General features: G+C 49.7%; 1 protein-coding gene across 1 annotated transcript in view; it reads right to left on the reverse strand.

Moving 5' to 3' along the window:
- The window catches only part of PAPPA2 (pappalysin 2), an 88,648-nt gene that overhangs the window by 15,294 nt on the left and 48,776 nt on the right, over positions 1-24,578 (reverse strand). Inside the window, exons 14-20 of the mRNA XM_054638467.2 lie at positions 16,794-16,965; positions 14,439-14,616; positions 11,894-12,107; positions 5,486-5,654; positions 4,120-4,252; positions 2,929-3,038; positions 331-402 (exon numbers count right to left, since the gene is read on the reverse strand). Coding sequence (XP_054494442.2) covers positions 331-402; positions 2,929-3,038; positions 4,120-4,252; positions 5,486-5,654; positions 11,894-12,107; positions 14,439-14,616; positions 16,794-16,965 — 1,048 coding nt within the window. The remainder of the gene's footprint in view (positions 1-330; positions 403-2,928; positions 3,039-4,119; positions 4,253-5,485; positions 5,655-11,893; positions 12,108-14,438; positions 14,617-16,793; positions 16,966-24,578) is intronic.

The following is a 24,578-nucleotide window of genomic DNA, read 5'->3' on the forward strand; positions in this document are numbered from 1 at the left end:
GGAAACATTCCAGCTTGGAGTCAGCTCAGGCTTTTGGGGGATACCCCTTGCCAGTGAAATCCTTTTGCTAGAATATTCTGCCCAGGCTGGCCAAAAAGAAGCAGGCAAGGAAGGAAATGGGTTATTGTGCAGCTCTTGCTCCCCAGCACCATCCTGGCTGTGGGGACTCTACCCAAGGATGCTTCCTCTGCTATCTCTGCTCATCCAGCAAGCCCAGCTCGGAGCAAACATAAGGTCAAAGGTGTCTGGTTTGTGCTGGAGCAGGTCTTCACTGGCAGGAGCTCTCCTGCAAGGAGCAGGCAGCTTGTGCTGGGGCCAGGGAGGGCTTACCTCACACGACTGGATGCAGTGAATGACAGAGGGGTCCGGATACCACCGCAGCCTGCCCGTGCACACAATGTTCTGGGAGAGGAGGAGAAGACAGCAGTTAGCTCAGGTGGATGAGGCAGGGAAACAGCCAGCAGTGTGTTCTGGAGCTACAGGGTCTCCTGCAGCACTGCATAACTCACTGCAGGGCAGAACAGCAGTGACACCCCCAGGACCCTCCTGGCCCAGCATACCCAGGGTAGCTGCACCCAGGAACCCACACACCAGGGCACGTTGTTCAAGGCAGAGGCCAGATATACACACACCTTGTGTGTGTCTATCTGTGTGTGTGTTTTGAGATGTATATTGGTTGAACTTGCTGATCCTGGAAGTTTTTTCCAGCCTTAGTGATTCTATGTTTCTATATTGATACAAAACTGGAAGAGGACAAAGAGAAAGGACAGGGACTACCTGAGAAGTGGGTTTGGCTGGCAGTGCCACCATTATGTCTGAGTTGGCCAGGAGCTGCTGCTGGGGGTAAGCAGCCACAAGAGGCTGGAATCTACCATCATATCTCTGTGTGATGCTGAATTCACCAGCTGGTCATCACTCAGTGCCTACAGCTGGCTCGCTGATCCCTGCTCAGGCTCTGAAAACTGCATCCTGGGAGGAAGGACTCATCTCCCCAGACCTGACTTGAAGTAGATACACCAGGCTGACGGTCACTCTGAGGTATTTACAAACTCTCACTGGTATTTACAAACTCAGCTGTTGCAGCCAGATGGACACAAGAGCGAGATGTGAAGGGCTCAGTTTCCCAGCCCTGGAACACACCACGCTGCTCATTTAGCTGGGGTTTGTGGGGAACACTGATGATTACACAGGGGGAAGAAAAGCCCCACCACACATGCAATTTCCTCCTTGTAAAGCTCAGGCAGGCTTTGAAATCTGAGGCCCCATAAAACAGCATCTGGCCTGTGAAAGTGTCCTAGGATGCCCTTCACAGCACAGGAATTGCACAGAGAGGTAGGTGTGTTTGCTCCCAGCCTCGTTTGAGATGTTCAGGGGCAGGAGGACTGGCTCCAGCATTCCCAGGTGGTATGGCAGCTAGGAATAGGGCAGCTCTGCCCACACAGGTCCTTCTGCAGCATCTGTGGTCAAGACTGTGACGAGGCTGGAGCAGGATGAGGTCCTGGCCCTCCTCGGCCAGCCCCAGAGAGAGCCAGCTTAATGGGGCAAAGACTGGGGAATTCCAGAGCCCACCAGATCCTGCTCAGCCAAGAGGATGTGTACATCCCAACCCCATGGAGCTGCTTTGTATGTGGTTGTTGTGCAACTCAGATGCCATTTTAGCATACTCATATTAGTATACTCATATTCCAGGCTGGGAAATAAGGGCAGAGAGACAAACCTGCTCAGCTGTGGCATGCAATGAATCAGAGCTGAAAACAAAACAGGACTATGCCCCTTCTCTGAGTGGCCTGTGCAGTTCCCTGTGTTGTTTGCCCCATCCTCTCCATCTCATGGAGCATGGCAGCTCCCGGGAACAGCAAACTGTTGGAGGCTTGGGGGAGCCAAGCGGGGAGCGGAGACAGAAGCCAGGACAGAGAGGAAAACAAGATGGTCTAGGGAGAGAGAGCTCCTGGCAAGGGACAGAGCTCCTTCTTAAAATAGTGTCTCCTCTCTGCAAAATGCCTCCCTTGCACGAAAGCTGCAGTGGTGGTGAAAGGGAAGCTGAACACCACTGCCTCAACGGGCCAAGCCATGCGATCCCTCAAAGGCAAGGACTCCTTCCAAGGCTCGTGCTTCACCATCCCACATGCCCCAGGCATCCTCGCCCCCCCGGCAGCCGTGGGCCTGATTCAAGGCAGTGCACAGTAGTATCCACAGGCATGATGCTGGGCCTCCTGCGGCTTCCCAGGAGGAGGGGAAAGCATTTGGATGGGAGCACTGGCTCCTGGGAAGATTGTTTGCTTTTCTTTGTTCCACCTCCTTCCTTATACATCTCGTTTTTATTTTAAGAAATATTACCCCGGCAGAGCTGCTTTTTGGTAAAGTCGTGCCACGAGGATCCAAAATATTTGAGCTATTTGAGCTGCTTTGCCTACAAAATGAGTAAGAAGTGGGGAGGGGAAGGCTCCCCTGTTCCAGCAGCAGAGGCACCCAGCCGGCCAGCAGGTCCTGGCAGCTGGAGACACCTTTCAGCTGACAGCGCCCTGCCTCTTCCTTGGCAGGGAAATGCCTGCCTAGGATTGCATCTCTGCTGCCAGGTAAGTGGGGACCCAGGCTTACACTGTGCCAGAGGCAGCTTTTGCTCTCCCAGCACACTGGCTGACAATAAACAGTAGCTTAACAGGTCTAGGCACACCGCACATCCTGAAAAATCAGTGGGATTCTTGCATTAAAACTTCATATATTGTGGTATCATGCAATTCCTGGAAAGCTGGCTTGGGAGCTGATAACTCTGCTGAACTTTGGTATACACTGCTTGTCTTTACAAGTCTTACCCTTCTTTACCTGAGGCAGAGATTTTGGGTTAAAACACCAGATGAAGAGGGAGGGAGGTTCCCTCTCCATGCTGCCAGCAACCCCCCTGCTAGAAGAATTCCTCCCCCCTTTTACCTGGACTCTGGTGGGCTGCAGCCGGTGATCCATTGTCTCAGCAGTGACATTTTTGGGCAGTATGACAGGGTCACTTGGAGGAATGATACAGGAAGGAATGCACACAGCACCTGTGGGAGGAAGGAGAGCCTTGAGGACCTTACCTGGAGCCAGGCATCAATGTCCTGTAGGAGGCCACACTGATGGTAGAGAGATGTAAAGAGGACCCTTTATCTCCCAGCCTGAGACAGCCATTCCTCCCCCAAATCCTGAATTATCCAAGAGCCAACAGGAGTTGTGCCCAATTCTCTTATCCCAGATGAGAGGAAAACTAAACACAACCTAAGAGAAAGATTCCAACCTTGATGGCAGGACATGGGACCCAGCATGAAAATAAGTCTGGCCTAGATGTTATATGATGTTTGCTGACCTGCTAAGAAGCATCTCTCTAATTTTTCTACCACAGAGAATTCCCACTGCCTTCCCATAACCAGGAAGAAAAAAAGCTGCAAAAACCACCTTGGAAAAACAAGTGGGATCCCAGTCCTAATCCTAAACCTCAGTAGTCCCTGACATTAGACTGTCCTCAGCCTGGTTGGACCAGGCTGGGATGACTGGTGTGTTTGCTTCAGACTAATATGGGCTGAGCTCAAGCATCCTGCCCAGTGGGATGCTAGACCAGATACAACAACCATGGCTGTGTTGCAGCTTTTCCTGAAAGCTCAAAGCATCCAGGTCCTGCAGACAGAAATGGATGATGCGGTCCCTCCTCTGGTCAAAGTGCCCTGTTACACTCAATTGTCACTGCAGCTTTTATGGCTTTTATCTAGGACTTGTCACATTAACCCTGCAAACAGCAGCAGTGGTAGCAAGTAGAGAGTCCTCAGGAAAGATGGAGGGCTACAGATCAGGAAAAAGTGCAAAGAGCTGGGTTTGCCCTAAAGACAACCCCTGCTGCTTCTGAAAAGAGAGATGCTTAATGCTGGAGACAGCTTTAGATTTGGGTCTTGCCCAAGAGTGCAACCAGGGTGAGCACAAGGCTAAAACCTTCCTGGCTCTTCCATGATGTTTATAAACATCATGGAAGAGAAAACAGGAATTTTTCTGTTAATTGGGGATTGGTACAGGGAGAATCTATCTATAGTCTATTGTGACTATCAGCTCTCTGGTATGACTGAGTCAACACAAAGTTTGGTTTTCATCTGCCCTCACCTATGCCATGCCCCTGCTCACACTTGTACTCCACGAAGTTCAGCTCTGGGGGTGGTGGGCAGGAGCCCTGCAAGCTCTCACACAGTTTGAACTCCTCTGTCCACAAGCCCTCCTTAGTGCAGACGATGGGAACCTGCAAAGCAGAGGGAGAGCAGCTGGTATTACCCACTGCCTGGCCACCACCCATCTCTGGGGGAGCACTGTGCAAGGACACCCCTCCCACCCACCAATGTCCAGAGAAAAGCTCCCCAAGGCAGCTGGGCTGCAGCCACCTGGCCCAGCCTATGTGCACTGACCAGAAATGCAATTGTTTCCCAGCTGTTGCTGGATCCCACCAGAGGGAATCAGCCACCCTTCTTTTGACAAGCCCCTTTCCAAGCATTGATAGCTGGGTGGAAGAGCAGGCAGGTAGCAGCCTCCATGCCCAAGGAAGCCCCTTGGTGAGCACAAGTGCTGCAGCAAGCTTGCCCATCATCCTAAGTGAATGCTTTCACAGTAGCTCCCAAAACTTACTGGAAACCCTCTATTTATGCTTTCTGACCCTGTTGACACAAGATAAGCCAGCTTGCTTAGGACCACTGCTTTCCAGGGAGCAGGTGAGCATCCCCAGGCAGTGGTGCACCTTGTGCCATGTATGGGGTCCAGCAAGACCAACCTTTGGGCTTGTAGAGGGACTGCAAGACCAACCTTTGGGCTTGTAGAGGGACTGCAAGACCAACCCTTGGGCTTGTAGAGGGACTGCAAGACCAACCCTTGGGCTTGTAGAGGGACTGCAAGACCAACCCTTGGGCTTGTAGAGGGACTGCAAGACCAGCCTTTGGGATTGTAGAGGGACTGCAAGATCAACCCTTGGGCTTGTAGAGGGACTGCAAGACCAGCCTTTGGGATTGTAGAGGGACTGCAAGACCAACCCTTGGGCTTGTAGAGGGACTGCAAGACCAACCCTTGGGCTTGTAGAGGGACTGCAAGACCAACCCTTGGGCTTGTAGAGGGACTGCAAGACCAGCCTTTGGGATTGTAGAGGGACTGCAAGACCAACCCTTGGGCTTGTAGAGGGACTGCAAGACCAGCCTTTGGGATTGTAGAGGGACTGCAAGACCAACCTTTGGGCTTGTAGAGGGACTGCAAGATCAACCCTTGGGCTTGTAGAGGGACTGCAAGACCAGCCTTTGGGCTTGTAGAGGGACTGCAAGACCAACCCTTGGGCTTGTAGAGGGACTGCTCTTGGTGGTAAAAGGGTTTTTGGCCTTGGGGATGGGCCAAACTGCTGCAGGGCCCCTCTGCACAGCAGAGCACAGGGAGCCCTGCGGTTTGTAGCTGCTCTGAAACACGAGGTGTGGTCAGTGTGTGCCTCCCCCAGACTCACCTGCTGTCCCTGCTGCTCACAGCTGAGCACACACTGGCTGTCCAGCTCGAAGCCCTGCGTGCAGTTGTACATGCCCTCGAAGACGGGGGGCGGGGGCTGGCAGACCACGGGCACACAGTGCCCCTCTTCCCACTGCCCGCTCTCCAGGCACTGCACCTTCAGGAACTTCCTGGGGAAACACAGACACCAGGCTGGCCTGCAGAACCCCCAGCACTGCTCCTTGGCTGCACCAGGCATCCCACAGATGTCAGGAACAGACTGAAGACATCTCTCCTGGAGAGAGTCATGCCCACCCTGTGTAGGACTTTCCCATACTGTACAATCCCTCACCATGGGCATGTCTTCCAAAGGGACACCCCATGCTTAACCAGGACCTTTTCTTCTCCTCCCTGGTGGGATTGTACTGATCTAGGAGCACTGGATGCATTTCCCTTGCACTCACCACCCCACTGCCCCTCACCTCTTGTGGTGCCCCCTAAACCCTTCCTTCCCACAGTCCCTGCAGGTCCTGCTCTGCTTTGTCCCCCAGCCAGTAGCTGCATTCTTTGCTGGATGGAGTTTGCCTCCACCAGTAAATCCTCTGGCCTGTGCCCAGCTGTTCCTGAGGCTCCTCTTTGTACTCCAGCCAGATCTGTCAATCCTGCTCTGGCCAAGGGGCTGCAGCAGACCAGTACCACCCTATGCTGCTAAAACATGAGCTACTTGCCAAGAAAAGAAAGAAAGAAAAAGTCCAGGAGCAGAGTCCACCCACTTTTCACTGTCCCTGGCAGTGATAGAGACACCACATCTTTTACACAGAGGCATCAAAACTGCTGAGGCATCAGGCTGGCCAAGGACCGCTCTCTCAGCAGAGGACACATCACTGCCCTGATGGGCTTTACCTGAGCCAAAGCTGATGGCTCCATCCTTAAGGAGGCTTTTCCCCCCCACTCCTGTCCTCCTTTACTAGACAGCCCACTCCAGTGCCTGCCCCTGCCCTCTCCCTCTATGGGTGCCAGCAGGCAGGGCTCCAGGCCACGTTAGGGAGTTTATGGCCTGCCACAGGTATGTGAGGGGGCTGCCAGGGGTTAGAGGAACCCCTGGGGGAAGGCACTAAATTGCCCCTTGTTCTGAGAGGCAGCAGACAGAGTGTGGGGCCACCCATGTGCCCCTTAACACCTGGAGCAGGGTCATGACATTGTGTGGGGCCACCCAGCTGTGCCTCCACACATGGTACAGGGTCACACAGCCTGGAGAAGCAAGGGGACCCCATCTGCACCCTGCTGCCAGACCAGGGGTGTTCCCTGTCAGATTTCTGCTGGGAACTCCTGGATGAGACATTTTAGAGGTTTTTGCAGCATTCTGATGTTTTAAAATATTTGCAGCTCTTGGAGAGTCCCCTTCTCCCTTCAGAAATCAGGGATCTGTTTTTTCTCAAGACTGTATAAAGGGACAGTGGGTTCCTCCCAAGGTGAATGCAGGCTCCAGCAGGCAGGCAGGGTAGGGAATGGGATGCAGCAAGTCCACTGGCACAGAGCTCTGCAAATCTTCACTCCAGCCCACCTGGGAAGTGAGGATGGTTGAGGTGTGAGCACCTGAGCAGTGAGGGTTGCTGCAACATTGGTCCTACAGCAGCAGCCCTGAATTAACTAAGGGAACTGTAGCTATGAAGTATTTTGGAAAGCTGATGAGGTAAAGGGACTGGATTCCATTGTAGGCATCTGTGGTTTCAGTCCATTCCTCCTTTAACTTCCTTGTTTGCCTTCTCTTTCCATGAGGATGATAGTCCCTGCCTTGCAAAGATGTCCCCCATAAGACTTTGCCTTCTCCCAAATCTGACTGAATGCTTTGCCCTGCCCAAGTTTAAAGGTAAGCAGAGGCACATGCCAAGAGGTACTAATCCATGCTGGATGTCCAGCTCCACAAGCAGCATTTTCCCCTTCTTGAGCTTCCTGGCTCACAGGGTGTGATCCAGCTGCAGGACTTGGAAGGGGTAAAGCACTGGGGGTTATGGAGGTAGAAACAAACTGCAACAGCAATCCCTCAGGCACTGAGCAAACTCCTTTAAAGACCAGGAGCATGCCAGCCACACATGACTTTTCACTGGCCACTGCACCTCCCTGTTGCTCTCCAGGTCATGGCAGGGGCCCTGTGCCCAGGGAGGCCTGGGGAGATGGGTCAGGCCTGAGGAGGACACGCTGTGGCAGCTGCAGTTTGCTCAGGTGCAGGCTGTGGTTTGCAGCCCCATCATCCTCACAAGGGCTCCTCTTTTTGATGTGGTGTCAGAGCCAGGCCATGTATGGCCTCTCACACCTCCCCCCAAACCTGCACACCCCCCCAGACCACCTTGCTGTGGATGCTCAACCCATCCATCCAGGGACTTCAAACACAGCCCAGGCTGACCCCAGGGTAGAGGGTGGGGTGTGGATCACTCCCACATATGTGAAATAAGCAGTTCATATGGGAGCATGAACTGAAGGGAAAGGAGAGGCTTTAAAAAAAAAAAAAAAGGTATATACATAAATGCACACAACTTCACAGGAGCTTGACATTTCTGGCCCCCCTCCCATCCTGCAACTTCTTCTGATCTGGGTTAGTGGCACTCTTGAGGATTAACAAGGAAGCCAGGAAAATCAGAGTCAGCCCTCCAACCAGGCAAGCCTAATGGACAGAGGAGGCAAGGGAGATGTTTGAGGCCAGCAAGGGCTGCATCTGAGGTGGAGGCACAAGCACATGCCCAGCTCCAGGAGCTGAAGATGCAGGGATCCAGCCATCTTCTGAGGCAGCCAGCTTGGGGGGAGTGGGTTTGCTGTGCAGGAATGGTGACAAATGAGCCTAAAGCCTCATCTCCCATGGCAGGAGACTGATGGCTTCAAACAGAATAGGGGGAAAGGAGAGAGATTTGTCAGTAAATTCAAAGAAAGTTGCATCAGCCTGTAGGACCCTCCATTGCTGTGCTCCCTCAAAACAGCCTGGACAACCTGGGCTGTAAATACTCAAAAATCTTGGAGGTGGAAGTGACAGGAACCTGGTTGACAGCCTGGGTTTTCTTCACCTGGCTCCTTGGCTCCCACAGCTGTGTGTGTTTGTCCTTTATCTGGAAGGGGCCAGATACAGGCAGAGGCAGGGAGTGCCTTTGTGCCCACCACACGTGTGCCTGGTGCTCCTGGATTAGGCTGTCCTGCTTGCCCTGCTGTGAACTTTGTTTTGTTTCCAGTCCCCAGTTTCTCCTCCACATTCTCCCACCTCCTCTCCTTCTTCCATGGTCTCTGCTGTATATAAACAGAGAGAGAGGGAAGAGGGGCTGACATCTCCATAGAAGCTGACTGAGGACTCTGCTGGGCTCCTTGATCTCTGGTCAAAATGCAGGCTGAGACTTTCAAATCTGCCTTAAAATACCAAAGTGGTTCTTTGCTTCATTCCCTCAAGCTAGCAGAAGGAGCTCAACTCCTCACAAAGGCAGCTTTGAGATCCTCAAATCTCTTCTCTCCAAGGAATCATCCCACATCTGGCAAGTGAAACAAGTCCCCTGAAGGGTCTGACCTTTTAGGTCCCCAAACTGAGAGTGTCCTCTCAGCATCAGAGTGCTCCTTAAAGGAGCACAATCACACAATCATGCAATTGTTTTGGGTTGGAAGGGACCTTAAAGATCACCTTGTTTCAACCCCCCTGCCATGGACAGAGACACCTTCTACTAGACCAAGTTTCTCCAAGCCCCATCCATCTTGTCTGTTCCTGTCAGAGATCTGCTTCAGATGGCACTTCATGCTGGAAGCAACAGCAAGGAGCACTGTGGGGGTGATGCTCTTTCCCCCAAAGTATCTGACCCCTGGCTTTCAGGCCAGCACTTTTCACTGTTACAGCTCTGGGTGATGCTGAACATTTCTCCTTGACAGTTCATATCTTTGTGTGATCCAGGTGTGGGTTTGGTACTGCCATGGCACAGGTTCTGCCTAAATGCAGAAAGCTCCCATCACAAAGCACAAATGCATATTTTAAGTTCCCTTTGTTACCTTACACTGGAATTAGAAATGAAGTAGCCTGGCAGCTGGGAGCCTCTCCAGGCTAACAGACCTCCTTTAGGAAGAGGCAAAGCAGCTTTACCCTTCATGTCAGCACTGTCAGTCAGATGAACCTGCCAGCAGGAAGGCAGCAACTTTCTGGCAGGATCTTGATTACACAAGTAATCAGTATTTCCTCAAGGAACCCTTGTTGACAAGCAGTGATTTCCCAAGGGCCTTTTCTCACCCAGGTTAACAGACAAAAGCATCTCTGGGACAACTGATTTCTTCATCCCCTTTCTCTTTCACTTAAACTATGGGAAATTAATTTCAACTATGTCCTCAGCCCCTTCTAAGCATCCTTACTGCTCCTGCAGTAAAATTCAAATAAAAAATAGAAGTGAGGCAATTGCATGAACATCTGTGTCCAAGATTATCTTCACTGGCATGGAGACAGCTGGATCCCAAAGAGGTTCAGGCCTGCATAAGGTGGGCAACTCCACATGAGGAGCAAAGCTAGAGCTAGAAGAATAATTCAAAGGAAGCCTGACTATTTCCAAGGGTGAGCTAGTTAGTGGGCATGAGGAATCTTCAGTGTCAGTCACAGATTATGTTTGACTTTTGTCCAATATGTAGCACACATAGAGAGTCTTGCTTCTTTATGTACCTCCACACCTGCATGGCACTAAATCCTTTAGCAAGGTTTGTGCTTGCTGGGTTGGTGGACAACAGGAGACAATAGATAAAGAACTCAGTTTTCTGAACTCAGAGACGCAGAAGAAGACCCTAAAAACCTGATGTCCACCAGCTCAGACTCAGCACATCCGGAACCTGCACCTCACCAGAGCTGGTTGCTTCCAGAACTCCCCAGCACCTCCCTTTCTCCAAAACTGGCATGATCAAAGAGATCAACCTCTCACTCTGGCAGCTCCCAGCCTCTCCTTGCCAGGGCTGAGATACCAGAAGGATTTCCAGCAGTCCAGGAACTGACTTAATGGCTAAGAGCTGCTACACCACACCAAGAGGTTTGTACTCATGCTGAGAGTCACCAAGAGCTCCTGATGAGACAGTACAATGACATTTACAAGCCCAAGGAAAGGTTTTTGCTTGGGCTGGGCCACTCACCTAGGAGTTAATCTGCATGATAGGAAAGCAATACTTTTTCTGGTTTTGTTAATGTGGTTTTTGCATTCCACCATGAGAGATGTCTGATGAAATAGCAGCAGTGACAATTGCAAAGGGGAAAACACAATGTCAACATGCATTGCTATGAAAATGTAAACCGCTTCACATGATTTTCCTTGACTTGTCTCACAGGCTGCTCAGACCCATATGGGAGTTACTCACACATCAGAGGAGCCTCAAGATCTCCCAGGGATCATCATTTTCACCAGCAGTTGCTGCAGCAGGACAGAGGGGGCCTCACTCTGCAAGCTGAGTGGATCTGTTTGAATGCCCAGTGCCTGAAGCGCCACAGGCACAAAAGCTGCTCTAGAGTTTGCAAAGCAGTCCATGTGATTGCTGCCATAATAATAATTTGCTCAGTTCCCTTTGGCCCAAGAAATGCTCCTAACACTGTGAAAAGCTGTTTACAGAAACCACTTCCTTCATTACTAGGCAAGAAATTTGGCAACTGCTTCCCACTACACAACAACTCTACCCCAGAGCAAAGAAGAGATGAAGTCTGCATCCAATTAAAACTGGAAGGGGGCATTAAACAATTAACACATAATTACCTGATCTGGGCTAGAATCAAGACTCTGGGGAGGACCCAGCCAGTGCCAAGGAATCTTTAGTGACCAAACCCAATGGGGACTTTGGCTGGAGGAGTCACACACAAAATGCTGCTTTATCCCCCAGCATCGAGATACTGGCTGAGAGCAGGGCTAGTGAACCACCAGGAATTTTTCCCCGAAGCATCAGGAAAAATCTTCTCCCATTGAAATGCCAATGCTGGAGATATTAAATTTAGCCAAGAGGCACAGCGGGTGAGATGTTAGCCCTGACAGAAGGCAGCCATTCATTCTTACAGTGCCTCTGTTCCATGTTTTATCGCTTTTAGGAAAGACAGAAGCTCCAGGAATCTGCCAACATCTTGTAAATGTCTAATTACCTGGGATTCCACAAACACTTAATTTGCTGCTTAACTTTCACAGAGTGACAAAAACATTGAGGTGCACAGGAAGATCTGCTTGTTTCAGGTTAAAGTACTTAACACACATGTATGCAACAGCACCTTGTTCCCACCAGGTTCACCTAGTGAATGCCTCTTGTATTTCAAGAAATCTGTGTGATCAGAGCAAGCTGCTCTGCCCTCTATTACCTATCAAGCCAGGTCCTTGAGACTGCCAGCGTCCCGTCACCTCTGCTCCTTGTACACACTGGGAGGAGGAAAGAAATGGTGACAACAGACCTGCCACAGACTTACTTCTTAGGCTTGTCTGCTGTGTTCTCGGCCACGTGGTAGCCGGGCTTGCACTTGTAGCGACAGACTGAGCCCACGTCGTGGCTGCCCTGCAGGCACCGCGGCACCAGGAGCTTGGCGTTGGCCACGGCGGGAGGCGCCTCGCACTCCAGCTTGCAGAAGGCTTCGGGCAGGGACCAGAGACCATCCTCCAGGCAGGTGAGCCACTGGTTTGTTCCTGACCCCAAAAGAGAAGCAGAGTGTGTGTGGGGTTACATTTCAGCCAGGAATGGAGAACTGCTGAGGGGAGCTCAGAGCAACCGGCAGAAGTCCTCTTGTTAGAGTGTACACTGATATCAAAAGGGGCAACAAACACAAAGGCTGTGGACTCCATTGCCTGCTTGGTCAGGCTGTAGCAGAAAATTCTTGAATGCAGACAAAAGTATGGCAGGGTCAACTTCTAGAGGCTGGAGAAAGGATCTTGGGTTCTGCAAATCTCCCCAGATCTTTCCCTTAAAATTGCCCTTTTTCATGGTGCCTCAGGACAGCCATGGGCCTTAGTGTAGGACAGCTCTGTCATGTTTAGTTCAGCCCCTTCATCCTCCCCAAGGGCTTTTTGCAGCTTGTCTTCAGCTATGCTGATCAAGCTGTCATAGCCTACTACAGATGCAGTGTAAGATCATAGAATCATGGAATGGTTTGGGCTGGAAAGGACCTTTAAAGCACATCTCGTCCAACCTCCCTCTGCCATGGACAGGGACATCTTCCACCAGGTCAGGTAGCTCAGAGCCCTGCCCAACCTGGCTTTCAATGTTTCCAGGGATGGGGAATCCATCACCTCTCTGGGCAACCTGAGAGTCAGAAGGATGAAAAATGCCACAAGGACAGGTGTGGGAGGATTCACTGGTGTGACTGGGAATTCAAAGCACCCATCATTACAGGTTTGGGTTGAGTATTACAGCCCAGCTCTTTGCTGTTCCTGATAGACACATCTAAATGGGGGGCCAAAACTGCACAGCTCTGGATACCTGCAAGAAGTGCCCAGGACTACATCACCTACATGGTGTGGATGATGGATTGGATGATGGATAGTTCATTGGGAACTGATGAGCCAGGAAAAAAGCTGGATTGGAGTGAATGGGACTATTCCTAATGAGAGGTTTGGATCAGCATGTTTGTGGTGCAGCCAGGCTGCTCTACAGTTCCTTCAAGCATCCCTTTCTTTTTACAGAAACACTTTTGGGCCAGGGACAAGATCACATCTCTACTCAGCGCCTGTGTTCCTGATGGGTCAAGGCTGCCAGGGGTCATCTCCCACCTCCAAGAGCCACACAGCCACATCATCCTTTCCTTGCCTACTCTTAGCATTTGATGGCACTGACAGCTTGCTTGTAAGGATGCAAGTCTTTGGGGGGAGCAAGCATAGAGCATGTCCCTGCCTCAGTGGCTCAGTTGTGTCAGCTGGACTCCAAGAGTTTACCCCCATGGCTTGGCAGCCTTGGCTGAGCACCTCCATCCATCATGCTGGAAGGCACCCAGGGGCCCATGGAGGGGACCCCTTCCCACGGAGGGAGCCCATGGCAAACTCCCAGGGACTGCAGCAGGACCAAGAGGCAGCTGTGAGTGCAAGATCAGATTAAAGCTCTGCCTCAGTTGACCAACCCAAGGCAATGGGCATCAGTTCATGCAGAATTTGTGTTGTTGGCATTTGCGTGCTACCCATTGATCAGCCCACTCTGGGGATCTGCCACCATCCTCCCTGTCATGAAATGGGACCTTAATTCTCTGCAGCTTTTGATCCTTAGATTTAAGTTTTTTTCTTTTACAATAAGTAAACAATTCTCATACATTTCAGCTATAAATGTCTCCATAAAGTAGGGCACCCATTAAAATGATTTGTTGTATGTGATTTTTTCAGAACAGAGGCACTGGTGGAAACTCACAAAGTCCCAATGCTTGAAGCTGTCAAGGCAATTACCCCTGAAATCCCATCCAGCTCAGCCCTTGCATAGACAGAACAGTAGCTCTCTTTCTCCTACTTGGCCTAAAAAATTCCTGTGGCTACTGATGGAGTCGTCAGAATGAAAGCCAGGCCATGGTGTGTCTGGGTGGTGACCATCTCCCAGACTGCTCTACAGCTGTGGGCATCAGTCTCTATGGCTTTATACAGCCCCAGCCCCCTGAACCACAGGCTTCCCCACAGCCACCAGGCACAGAGCCACTGCTGGCTCTCTGAAGTTCTCTCTGTCTGCCTGCATGTTTCTTGTCTCCATCACTGTAATACTGGAGGCTGGACCAGTTATCAGGAGAGGACATCACTACACCCTGAGGTGGATGGATCAGGGCTGCCTGCCAGAGGATGGGAGTCAGAGGGAATTATCCTCACACTAGGATGTCTCTGTTCCAGGGGGAGGGATACCCATCATTTTGGGAAGTATCTCAAGAACTCATCCAGCTGGCAAATCCACGATAAGTGAGAAATTCCAAATTCTGTTTGAACTGCTTGGGACGGGCATGGAAATGTGGCATCAAAAAGGGTGGTTAAATGTCTTGACACTCCAGACCATACCTTGAAGCTTGGCTGGGGGGATGCAGGAGAAGGAGCATCTCTGCAGGTAGGTGGTCCCCAGAGGGCAGGAGAACTCGGCATAGTACACGTGGGACTGGTCAGGGACACGGCAGTCAACAGGGTCACAAGTCACAGATCTGTCCCACTGTCCCCAACTGCACGTCAGCAACACCTCCTGCTGCAGAAAAAGCAAAGCTCCATCAGACTCCTGAGGAGAGCTTTGATCTATGCTGTGCCACCACAGCAGAAAGGTCCAATCAGGGTTCAGGATGAGGAGAGCGCTCCAACATTTTTCCTCCACCTTTCTCCCCACTCTGGACAGCGAATCACAAAGCCCTGACCAGTTCACAGGGAGATGCATGGGGTGTGAGAGCAGGAAATGTGCCTTGGGGTAACAATCCAGGCACTGTGCATGCTACATTGTCTGGGTGGTACCAGCCCCCATTAGGGATAAAAGGAAAGTCCCTTCAAGATTCACTGAAACCTCTTGAGCTAAGCTATTTCTAGCTGGATGTGCTGCAATTTCCTCCCCTAAAAGATCAAGTTTTACTTCAACTGTTGTCAGAGAGCTCTTCTGTTGATTGTTTTTCCCTAAATGTACCAATTCCCTCATGCCTCACCCCACAGACCCCAATGAAATCATATAACCTCATTTACAAATCCTAATTGTACAGCCCTTCTTACTCAGAACTGCCCAAGATCAAAAACCACCATGGTCCCACCACTAAATATGGTCAACACGTGCTACAGACTTCATCAAAATTGAGTGGTGGATGATGGTTTGCTATGAGCAACCTGGTTTAGTGGAAGGTGTTCCTAGCCACAACAGGGGGGGTTGGACTAAGTGATTTGTTAAAGGTCCCTTCCAACCCCTACTGTTCTATGATTTCCATTCCCAAACTGCAAATCCCAGCCCAGCAGCCCTCAGCCAGGGGCTACAGACCAATGTTCCTGATGTCCCTTCATGGATGGTACAGTCACACTGCTGGTGCAGCTGAACATATGACCTATCATTGCAACCAGCACGTTTTGGTTGAACCTGGCTGTGGTGGCGCTGAAGGACATCACTAAATTTGAGTCTGGATCTCCCAAGTGTATCTGAACGAGCTGGAGAGGAGCTCAGGAGTAGAGCTGTGTGCATTTGCCTAAATAGGGTTACAAGCCAGACATCACTGCAATACCACTGGAGGGCTCAGGGCAAGGCCCTTGCAAGTTGCCCTCTGCTGTGACAGCCACTTGGTAAAACTGTTCAGAAGTTTCCCATCTCACTGCCAGACACAGGAAAGCTGTCACCCCAGGCAGATTCATTCTGTGCAGTTTCATTTCGGAGAATGGGAACATTTTGTTTTCCCTGGGCAGGCCCTTGGCCCACAGACCCAGTGGCCATGTAATTAACAACTCCCAGTGATGAGCAGTGCACCTCCAGCTGCCCTACTGCACTTCCCAGTGTCCACCTCTCCTCTGGCCAACACTGCAGCACAGGGAACCTGCCTGCCAGGTGTCATAAGCAGATCTCCAAGGAAAGGAAATGTCACCTTCCTGACACAGCCCAACTCACTTTTGTCTGTCTGCCCCAAGCAAGTTCATGCCCTCACTCAGTCTGGCATGTAAGACCAGCTCAGCCCCAGAGACTCCTGTTCCCCCCTCCAGAAACTGCCCAAGGACAGGACACTGTGTGCCTACCCCCCTGCCAAGGTGAGTGCCTGGACCAAGGCAGCTCAGTTCCCAAGGACACATCATCCCAGGTCTCCTCAGTAAATAGCTAAGAGCTGTGCTGGCTCCTGGCTTTTATGAGGTAACCCCCAACCCTCTGGAAAGTGGGACAAACTCTTTCACGGTGACCTCTGTGCCATTATTGCAACACAACACAAAGGAAGAAAAGCTCTCCATGCTCTCAGCTGCCTCTAAATATAGTTGCTCTGCCATGACTTCATTTTTTCCTGAGCCACTAACTTCAGCTTTAAGAGAGAAAACATCCCAGGGATGTTTAACCCTCCAAGCAACGCCCATCTGGAGAGCAGAAATATCCACCTCTCCTGCTAGAGTGCATCACCTTGACTTGGGACATGCCCTGCAGCACCTTTCAGCCTGGCAGAGCTGTGCTCTGCAGACAACACTGGACTAGGAGAACTAGCACTGCAGCAAGGGAAAGAGAGGGATCTCCAGAGCAGAAACACCAGCCATGAGCACAGGGATCCAGAACTGGAGTTTCATTGAGCTGGGATGAGTTGGGAAAGCAGCAAAAGGGCTGGGGCTGGAGGAACGAAGTGTTCTGTGCTCTCTCCAACCACCTCAGGGTGGTTAAATCTTTTTTATCTAAGTCTTGGTCCCATGGGCCATCCTGCGGCCACTCACCTGCGTGGAGCCCAGCCTCTTCCCACCACTGGAGTGGAGGACAAATCCCTTTTCACAGGAGACAGCACACACCATGTGCCCTGGGCCATCTGAGCTGCAGTTGAGGGTGGCAGCGTGAGCAAGCAGTGGCTGCGTGCAGGTTCCTGATCCCACACAGGCACCGTGGGCACAGCTGTGGAGGAGAACAGACAAGGGATCAACCAGGGGTCCCAGGACTAGTATAGCAAGGAAGGGCTCTCTCCAGGTGGCACTTGTGTGGAGTGAATGCTCAGCAGGTCACAGAGGCCTAGAGATGCTCACCTATCCTTCACAGCTTCTCCCAGGCTTGAAGTCTCCTGACAGTGATGCCAGAGACTTGATCCCAACCCCAGCCCACACCTTCCCACCAACCGCCACCGTGCTCTTTCAAGCGGATGAGAGGAAGCACAGCTCAACAATATTCCAAAATTTGTGCCACACAGGATTCAGGGCAGCCGCTGCAAATTCTTTCACTAGCTTATATCTCCAGAGTGTGCACACAGCCCAGCACCACAGGGGAGCTCACTGCAGTTAGACCAAGAGAACAAAAGGAGGGAGGTGACAAGGATAGGGAAGGCAGAAGGAATACCTTTGCATACCTTTAGAATCAGGTATGTCAAACTCTGTATAGGACACTGGAGAATCCACAGATGATTCTCCAACTGCAAGGAAAGCTAAGAAGAAACCTCTGCAAATATTAGGGGATAATCCATGAGATGTTCTTCAGATCCTGCGCAGTCCCCCTTCACATCCATACAGCTACACCACAGCCTGTGGTGGAAGGGAGAAGTTAGATATACAGCTGGCTCCCCAGACCCACTCCTGTCACCTTTCCCCTCTGCTCTGATGGCCTTCAGCACCTCTGCTCTTCCCACAGGCCAGCACAGCACCCCAAACCTGTGCATGCCAGGCTCTTTGGGATCAGCACCATCTCAACACACACCTGTCCAGCTCTACAGCCTCAGCTGTGGCTACCAAGGTGAGCTGTAGCTAAAGGGAGGAATAACCTTCCCCTCAGCACTGCTGCAAGTTACAGGAGGTGCCAGGAAAGTTTGAAATGCATCGTCCATCCCTTAGTTTGCAATGCATCACCCACACTGCCTCCTCACTTCAGCAGCTTCCCACTGAGGAGCAGTCATTAGATACTGATTATTTAAGCATCACAATTCCATAATGAGAACCAGTGTGGGTCAAAGGGTTGTGATCTCCATCAGTGAAATGCAGCCCATTGATTAATTACCTGAGATGGAATTAGGAAAAGACATAGAGCAGTACAACAGCTCCCATGCCCTGGTTATCCACCAGTCTGGCTTTATCTATTACCAAGTGATATAGGTGCAGCACCTGATCTCAGCCTGCCCTCCTCAGCCAGAGGCAGAGGTGCTGCACTCCAGGCAGTAACTGGGGAGAGAAGGGAGGGAGCTGTACCTGAATGCCTCGCTCTCCTCTGCTCCCTGCTTGGCACAGGGCTGCTGCTGTTTTCAGGCACTGCCTTTCTCCCAGCGAGGCAGAGGCCTCTGCCTCCAGCCTTTACTCAACATTTCCAGCCAAGGATGCACAGAGCTAGAAATACCACAAAAGACATGCACACAAAAAACAAAAAAACAACAAACCCCAAAAAAGCCCAGATCGGTGCCGACGCAGACGTTAAGGGAACGCAATGTGCTGTTGACTCTGGACAAGTCCACCGAGCCAAAGGCATGGTGGAAACCTGCAGGCCACAGCCCTGAAAGAGCCGGTGGGCACAGGAGGGGACCACAAAGGAGAACAAGAAGAAAGGGGCTGTTTTTTCAATGCAGACCTGTTTATGAAGTGAGAAATGGTTTCAGGGCAGCTGCTGCAAATTCTTTCACTAGCTTATATTTCCATTTGCTTCCTTTTTAAAGAATTTGTTTTATGAGTGCAGCATTTGTCAGGTCATTAGCTTCTGAGGGCATCTGTTACCAATTGTAGCCCTCTCCCCTCCCCTCCCGCAGTCACCTTCTCTGGGCAGTTGCTCTGCTCCCTGCCTGTGCCCCTGGCTCATACTTGCTCCCATCCCCAGTGATGGAACCACTGTCCTAAACTTCCTTGTGTGTTCGCCTCTGGACACACGTTCTCTTTCCAGCCTTGCTTCTCCTACCATCTCCTTCCTCGCCAGTCATGGGCACAACATGGAGATGCACCTTTCCACTAGACCAGGCTGCTCCAAGCCCCCTCCCAAACTGGCCTGGAACACTTCAAGGAACGGGGCAGCCACAGCTTCTATGGGCAGGCAGTGCCAGGGCCTCCCCACCCTCACAGCTGATGGTCAGGGCGTTGAGTTTTGGAGCATGTGCCCATCACAACACTGGTGATGTGCCAGGGTGTGCCCTGGCACCTTCCAGATGCATCCAGGCCAAGTGCTTGGCTGGAGCAGCCCTGCTGGTGCTGATGGAAAGACAGCACGTTGTCTGGGGCAGCCTTGGCAGCTGGGACAATGCTGTTATTAAATAAAAATTAAATGGAGTGCTAATCCTTTTGAGCGCTACTGGGGACACTTTGGTTTTCCACCAGTTCAGAAATGCAACCAGCAATGCGGTACAAAGTAGATCAAGATATCAGCAAGTTTCTTAAGGATTGTAAATACAGAATGTTATATAGGGTAGTTATGCATAAGAGATTGATAACTACAGCTCATAACAACAAAATATTTCTATGTACATCACATATATATATATACACACTCATGCACACTTTCCATATGTGCATATAGACATATTCTAGAAATAATAGAAAAGTCTGAGTTAGAATAATGACCTTTCTCTTTGCCCCCAAAGATGACTAACTTAGCACTGTTTTCTCTGTATTTAACAACACACCTAAACCTACAAATACCCACCAGATTTTATTTTGGAAATGATCTGAGCCCAATCAGCTCAAGTTCTGAGAAGCTGTGCTCATCCTACACCTTGCTTTGAAGTCTGGTGCTGCTATTCCAGACCTGAAAAGGAGCTCACATCACTGAATGCTGATTTTCTCAAATATGTCAACAATCTTTAAAAAATATATACCAACCCTACCAACAAACTTTGCCTTGATTGCTTCCTTTTTATCAGCACCATCACTGCTATCCCTGCTGTACTTGGGGCCAGGACACTTCTGAGCCTGATGATGGACAAGTGCAGGTCAAAAGAGAAAAGAGCCCTGTGACCTGGCCCCATCATGATCCACATGCTATGCCAGGGCTGGGGTAAAGTGGTGGAATAAATCACAGCTCCCAGGCCCTGGAGCACCCTAACAAAGGCTGGACAAGGAAATGGTGCAGTTAGCCCAGTTCTGATCTCAGCATGAAGGAGCTCTTTCTGCTTTTGATGATAAATGAAATTCCTGTATCACAGCTGCAAACTCCTGACTTCTGCCCATTTCTGATTCAGGCCATATAAGATGTGGGACAAGCCAATATTTTTTACTTTTTTTCTGCCCGAGACATCAAAAAAAAATTTCCACTTCTATCCCAGCATCTTTTGAAGCTCAAACTAACGATTTGTCAACAACATTTTTACAAAATACCAAGGTTTTTCTCCTAACTTATTTCATGTCAGCACAAGCCTGCACGATGCTCTGGGCTCACCAAGTTCCATAACTTATACATCAAAGAAAGTTTCAGGTCTGGAAATCTGTGAAATTCTGCCTAGTGATGGCCCTAAATGCTCCAGAATGGTAAGAGCTTTGTTCTGAAATGGGAACAATTCTATAAACTGGAGCAAAACTTTTCCTTTGGGATCCTTCATCCTTCAGAACAAAAGCAGGCAGCCACTACCAGCAACAGAGCATGTGAAGTCAGTGGTGGCAAAGTAAGTATGGTAACACTACTTTGTTGTGACAAATCCCAAATTCCAAAAAGCTGAAATTTCATGTTTTACTGCAACTACTTAATGCAACACAGAAAATACTGATGGATTTACCCACATCAAACTAAGCCAAGTCAAAAGCAGTGCAGCTGTCTGAGTATAATAAATCATCTATACATTGCTGTAGTGTCTACCCAGGCTTTCAACCCCAAGATTGCTGCTGAAACATCCCTTATCATCAAGCTCCAGCTCTTAACAGCGGAAACTTCTAAGTTCTTCTCATGGTGCAAATTTTTGGGAGAGGGGGTTATAGGAGATGTTGACAGAAAAGTACAGGCTTTGGCCAAATCTCCCGAAGTTAGAAGTCATCACTGCACATACTCTGGTGGAGTCTGGATTGCAGCACTCAACATCAGAGAGATAAAAAGGTGTTTACCCCAATGCGGTCTAGCAGAAGAGAATAGCTAGGAAATGAGAAAAGGTGTTTTGGAAATACTTGGGAATGTCTCCCTTCAGGCAAGGTGAAAGGTCTCACTTTTCCAGTAAATCTGATGGCAACCATCCTTGTGGCAGCAGGCTGCGTGTACAGACCCAACGGTGGTGATGCTTCTTGATCACAATCTGCACTGAGGTTGCCATCTCAAGAAAAGGTGTTTGCTTCTGTACGTGACTCCAAAAGAAACTTGGCAAAAAGTACCATCCCTGTGAGTCATCTGCTGTCATCCACCTCAGAGACAGAGAAAAGGTACCAGCAAGACATCAAATGACCTGTTGGCCCCTCCATAGCCATAGTGGAAAAGGGAAAAAAAGAAGCAAGAGCACATAATGTATTTCCAGACAGTTCCTCTCCATGTTTTTTTTGTTGTTGTTCACTGCACCAAAATAGTTGCATGGAAAATGAGGTTGAATGGGATGTCAGGTTTGGTGTAGTCACCTTCCCAACCTCAGCCAGGACAGACTGTACCCAAAGAACATCTTTATCCATATCTCATCTCCACAGGACCACGCTCCACCTCATTTTCTCATCTTGTCCAGAGGAATTAATTTCTGAGCCACATCCATCACCATGAAAGACATAAAAATAGCAGAAGGATTTCAAAAGGGAGCTGGAAGCAGAAGCCATAGCTGGGCTGCAAGACTTATGCTGTAAGATTTAAGGAGGAAAAAATATTTATCATGACAGAGAGGAGATAGTGAGGGGATCTGACATCTCTGTACAGACACATAGACACAGAAAAGTTGTCTGTCTGCTGGCAGGAGGCAATCAGACCTTTCTGACAAGGATGGAGCAAAAGCAACAACTTTCATCTTGAAATCAGAGGCACCTTCTCAGCAGAGAGGGTTACTGGATATGAGAATAGCTCAGCAGGGGTGATGGTGTGCTCATCACCTCCTGCAGCTTGTGAAAGGAGATAAGAGAACCTTCTGAAGGATGCATTTAATCCAGCGCCTGTGAAAAATCCCTGTGCCTGTGTATGACATCAGGAAGGGCAGGGCAGAATGGGGAAATTGGCTGCTGCAGAAAACCAAGGGCTCTGCTGGCAAACTTGGGGTGTCCCAGTGATTGCTCCCTTCCTCACTGGACATGGGAACTCAACTGATCTGTGTTGGAACTCACGTTCCCTCGATGTATCTGTGAGGTGACACCACACACCCTGTCTGAAAGCTGTTCAGTTACTGTGTGTGACTCAAGATCTAACTGGTGAAAAACCTGTGCTGGGAGATATTTTTTCCCCTGGCTATTCTCAGGGAAAGGCAGAAGACATCTTGAGCATTCCCAAAAAAGCCCACATATAGAGCACTAATCTCAAGAACCTTATTAAACTGAAGAGAACAAATGGAGTGGGGCAGTCCATGAAATGGTGTCTGGCCCTCCAAGGGTTACCTGTGACACCTTCCAGCTGGACATAAATTTAAATTTTAATTTAAATTAACATTAATAACATATTCTACAGCACAGTCTTGGCCACCACTGCCCATCAGCCAGTCAGGGCTCCACAAGAGATGTGCCAGAGGTCAACAGGCCTGGAGGATGCTGGAGGAGAAGCGCCTCTAGAAGTCTCAAAAGGCAGAGGCGAGCCCATTTCCCAGGAAATGTGGTTAACAGGACCCTGGAAACACAGAATTATTTAGGTTGGAGAAGCCCTGTAAAATTAAGTCCAGCCATTAATCCAGCAGTGCCAAGGCCACCACTACCCCATATCCCCAAGTGCCACATTTATGCATTTGAAATCCCTCCAGAGACAGGGATTCCATCCATGGGGCACCCTAAGCCAGAGGCCAAGAATCAGGATTTTATGGTCCCTTCCAACCCAAACTATTCTACATTTCTGTGAAATAAGACACCAGCATGTCTACCAGGGTGCCCATAAATCTTCATGCCATCACACATGCAGCCCATAAATTGACCCTGCATAAATTTGGTGCCTGGAAGAAAGAAAACAAACCAAACAAAACCTGTTTGGGAAACAGCCCTCTCTGCTGAATAGTTTGTAAGTTGAAAATATGTAAACAATTCCCTCCTCCATCTAATTTTTTCTCTCTCACCTTGATTTTTCATACTAAAGGAATCCAAACCTGACTCCCCTTGATGCCTTACACCCACTTTCTCACTTTTGGGGAAGCAGAGGAGAGCCTGCACACAGGAAATACAAACACAAAGCAGATCACCTATTGTAGCACCTTTCCTGTGAACCCACCCAGGCATTTCCCAGCATACGTGAACATAAAATAAAACACAATGAAAATAAAAGCAAGCTAAAAATACACATAACAGAGGAAATGAAAAATGTTCCCCTGGTTCAGTGTACCAAGTTAAACATGAGGGACTGTGGCTCAGTTTAAAAATGCAAAGAAAAGGATGAAAGCCATAAGCTTTGGGTCTCCTGGGTGGAAGTGTGTTACAAGTCTCATTTCTGCTCGACCTCATAAGGTTGTGACTGGGAGCAGAATGCACAGACAAACCCTGATCTGCTGGCAGAGACAGCACAGAGGGGCTCCTGGGGATGGCAGTGAGGACACTGCACTGCTTTGCTCTGCAAGTGCTCTGCCAACCTTCAGCACCTCAAAAGGTGACACTTTCTTCAAAACAAGCGTGTACTTTTCTAGAGGCACACACCTGTTGCACCCTGGCCTGGAGAAAGCTGCCATTTCATCAGCATAAACACCATCTCTATGTTTTCCCCAGCTTGCAAAGCACTGCAAGATCCTTCAAGATGAAAGATGCTACAGAAATACCAACCTGTCATATATTTATTATTTTGGCAGTGAGCATTTCTAGGCTGAAGGCAGGAAATCTCATTTCTTTGTTGCTTTTGTTACTGTCCTTTCTCAGGTTATTTTGGGAAAGCCCTCGCCCGCACGTACTGTGTACATGAGGCTGCTGCGTGCACACGGTCAGTTCAGCTCTCTGCTGGAGGAACATCCATGTTCTGAGCTCTTTCACAGTCAAATGTCTCTCAGCCTATGAAGATTTTTCTATTCCTGGATTTTTATAGGGGATTTCTCCCCCCTGCCCACCGCCAGAATCCACCTACCTTACATGAAATGAATTGTTAACCTTTGAAAATACTGCAATGCATTACTTTTGGAGATAGAATAGATTTGAAAAATAAAGGGGGCATACTTGAATGTTTTCTGACTTAACAGATGAAGATCCTTTATTGTTAGCGTGGCTCTTCAAGGCTGTAAGCCTAACCCCCCCACCCTGAATATTCAAGACTTTAACTCTGAAGAGCAATACTCTAAGTAGAATTTTCTACTCTGAAGACTTTGGGAATCTGATTTACTTTGAGTATTTGCTAAGGGCACACACATAACCTGCAACTGAGCATATTGATGTGAAGTCAAGGCCATGGGAGCCTAGGGGAGGGCAACAAGAGGAGAGGAGACATGAGGATCCTGCTGTGCCCCTGGAAAAGCTTGGTGTGCCTTGGCAATACAGGAACTGCCTTAT

Source organism: Agelaius phoeniceus, chromosome 8, assembly GCF_051311805.1.
Source record: "Agelaius phoeniceus isolate bAgePho1 chromosome 8, bAgePho1.hap1, whole genome shotgun sequence".
Classification (NCBI taxonomy): domain Eukaryota; kingdom Metazoa; phylum Chordata; class Aves; order Passeriformes; family Icteridae; genus Agelaius; species Agelaius phoeniceus.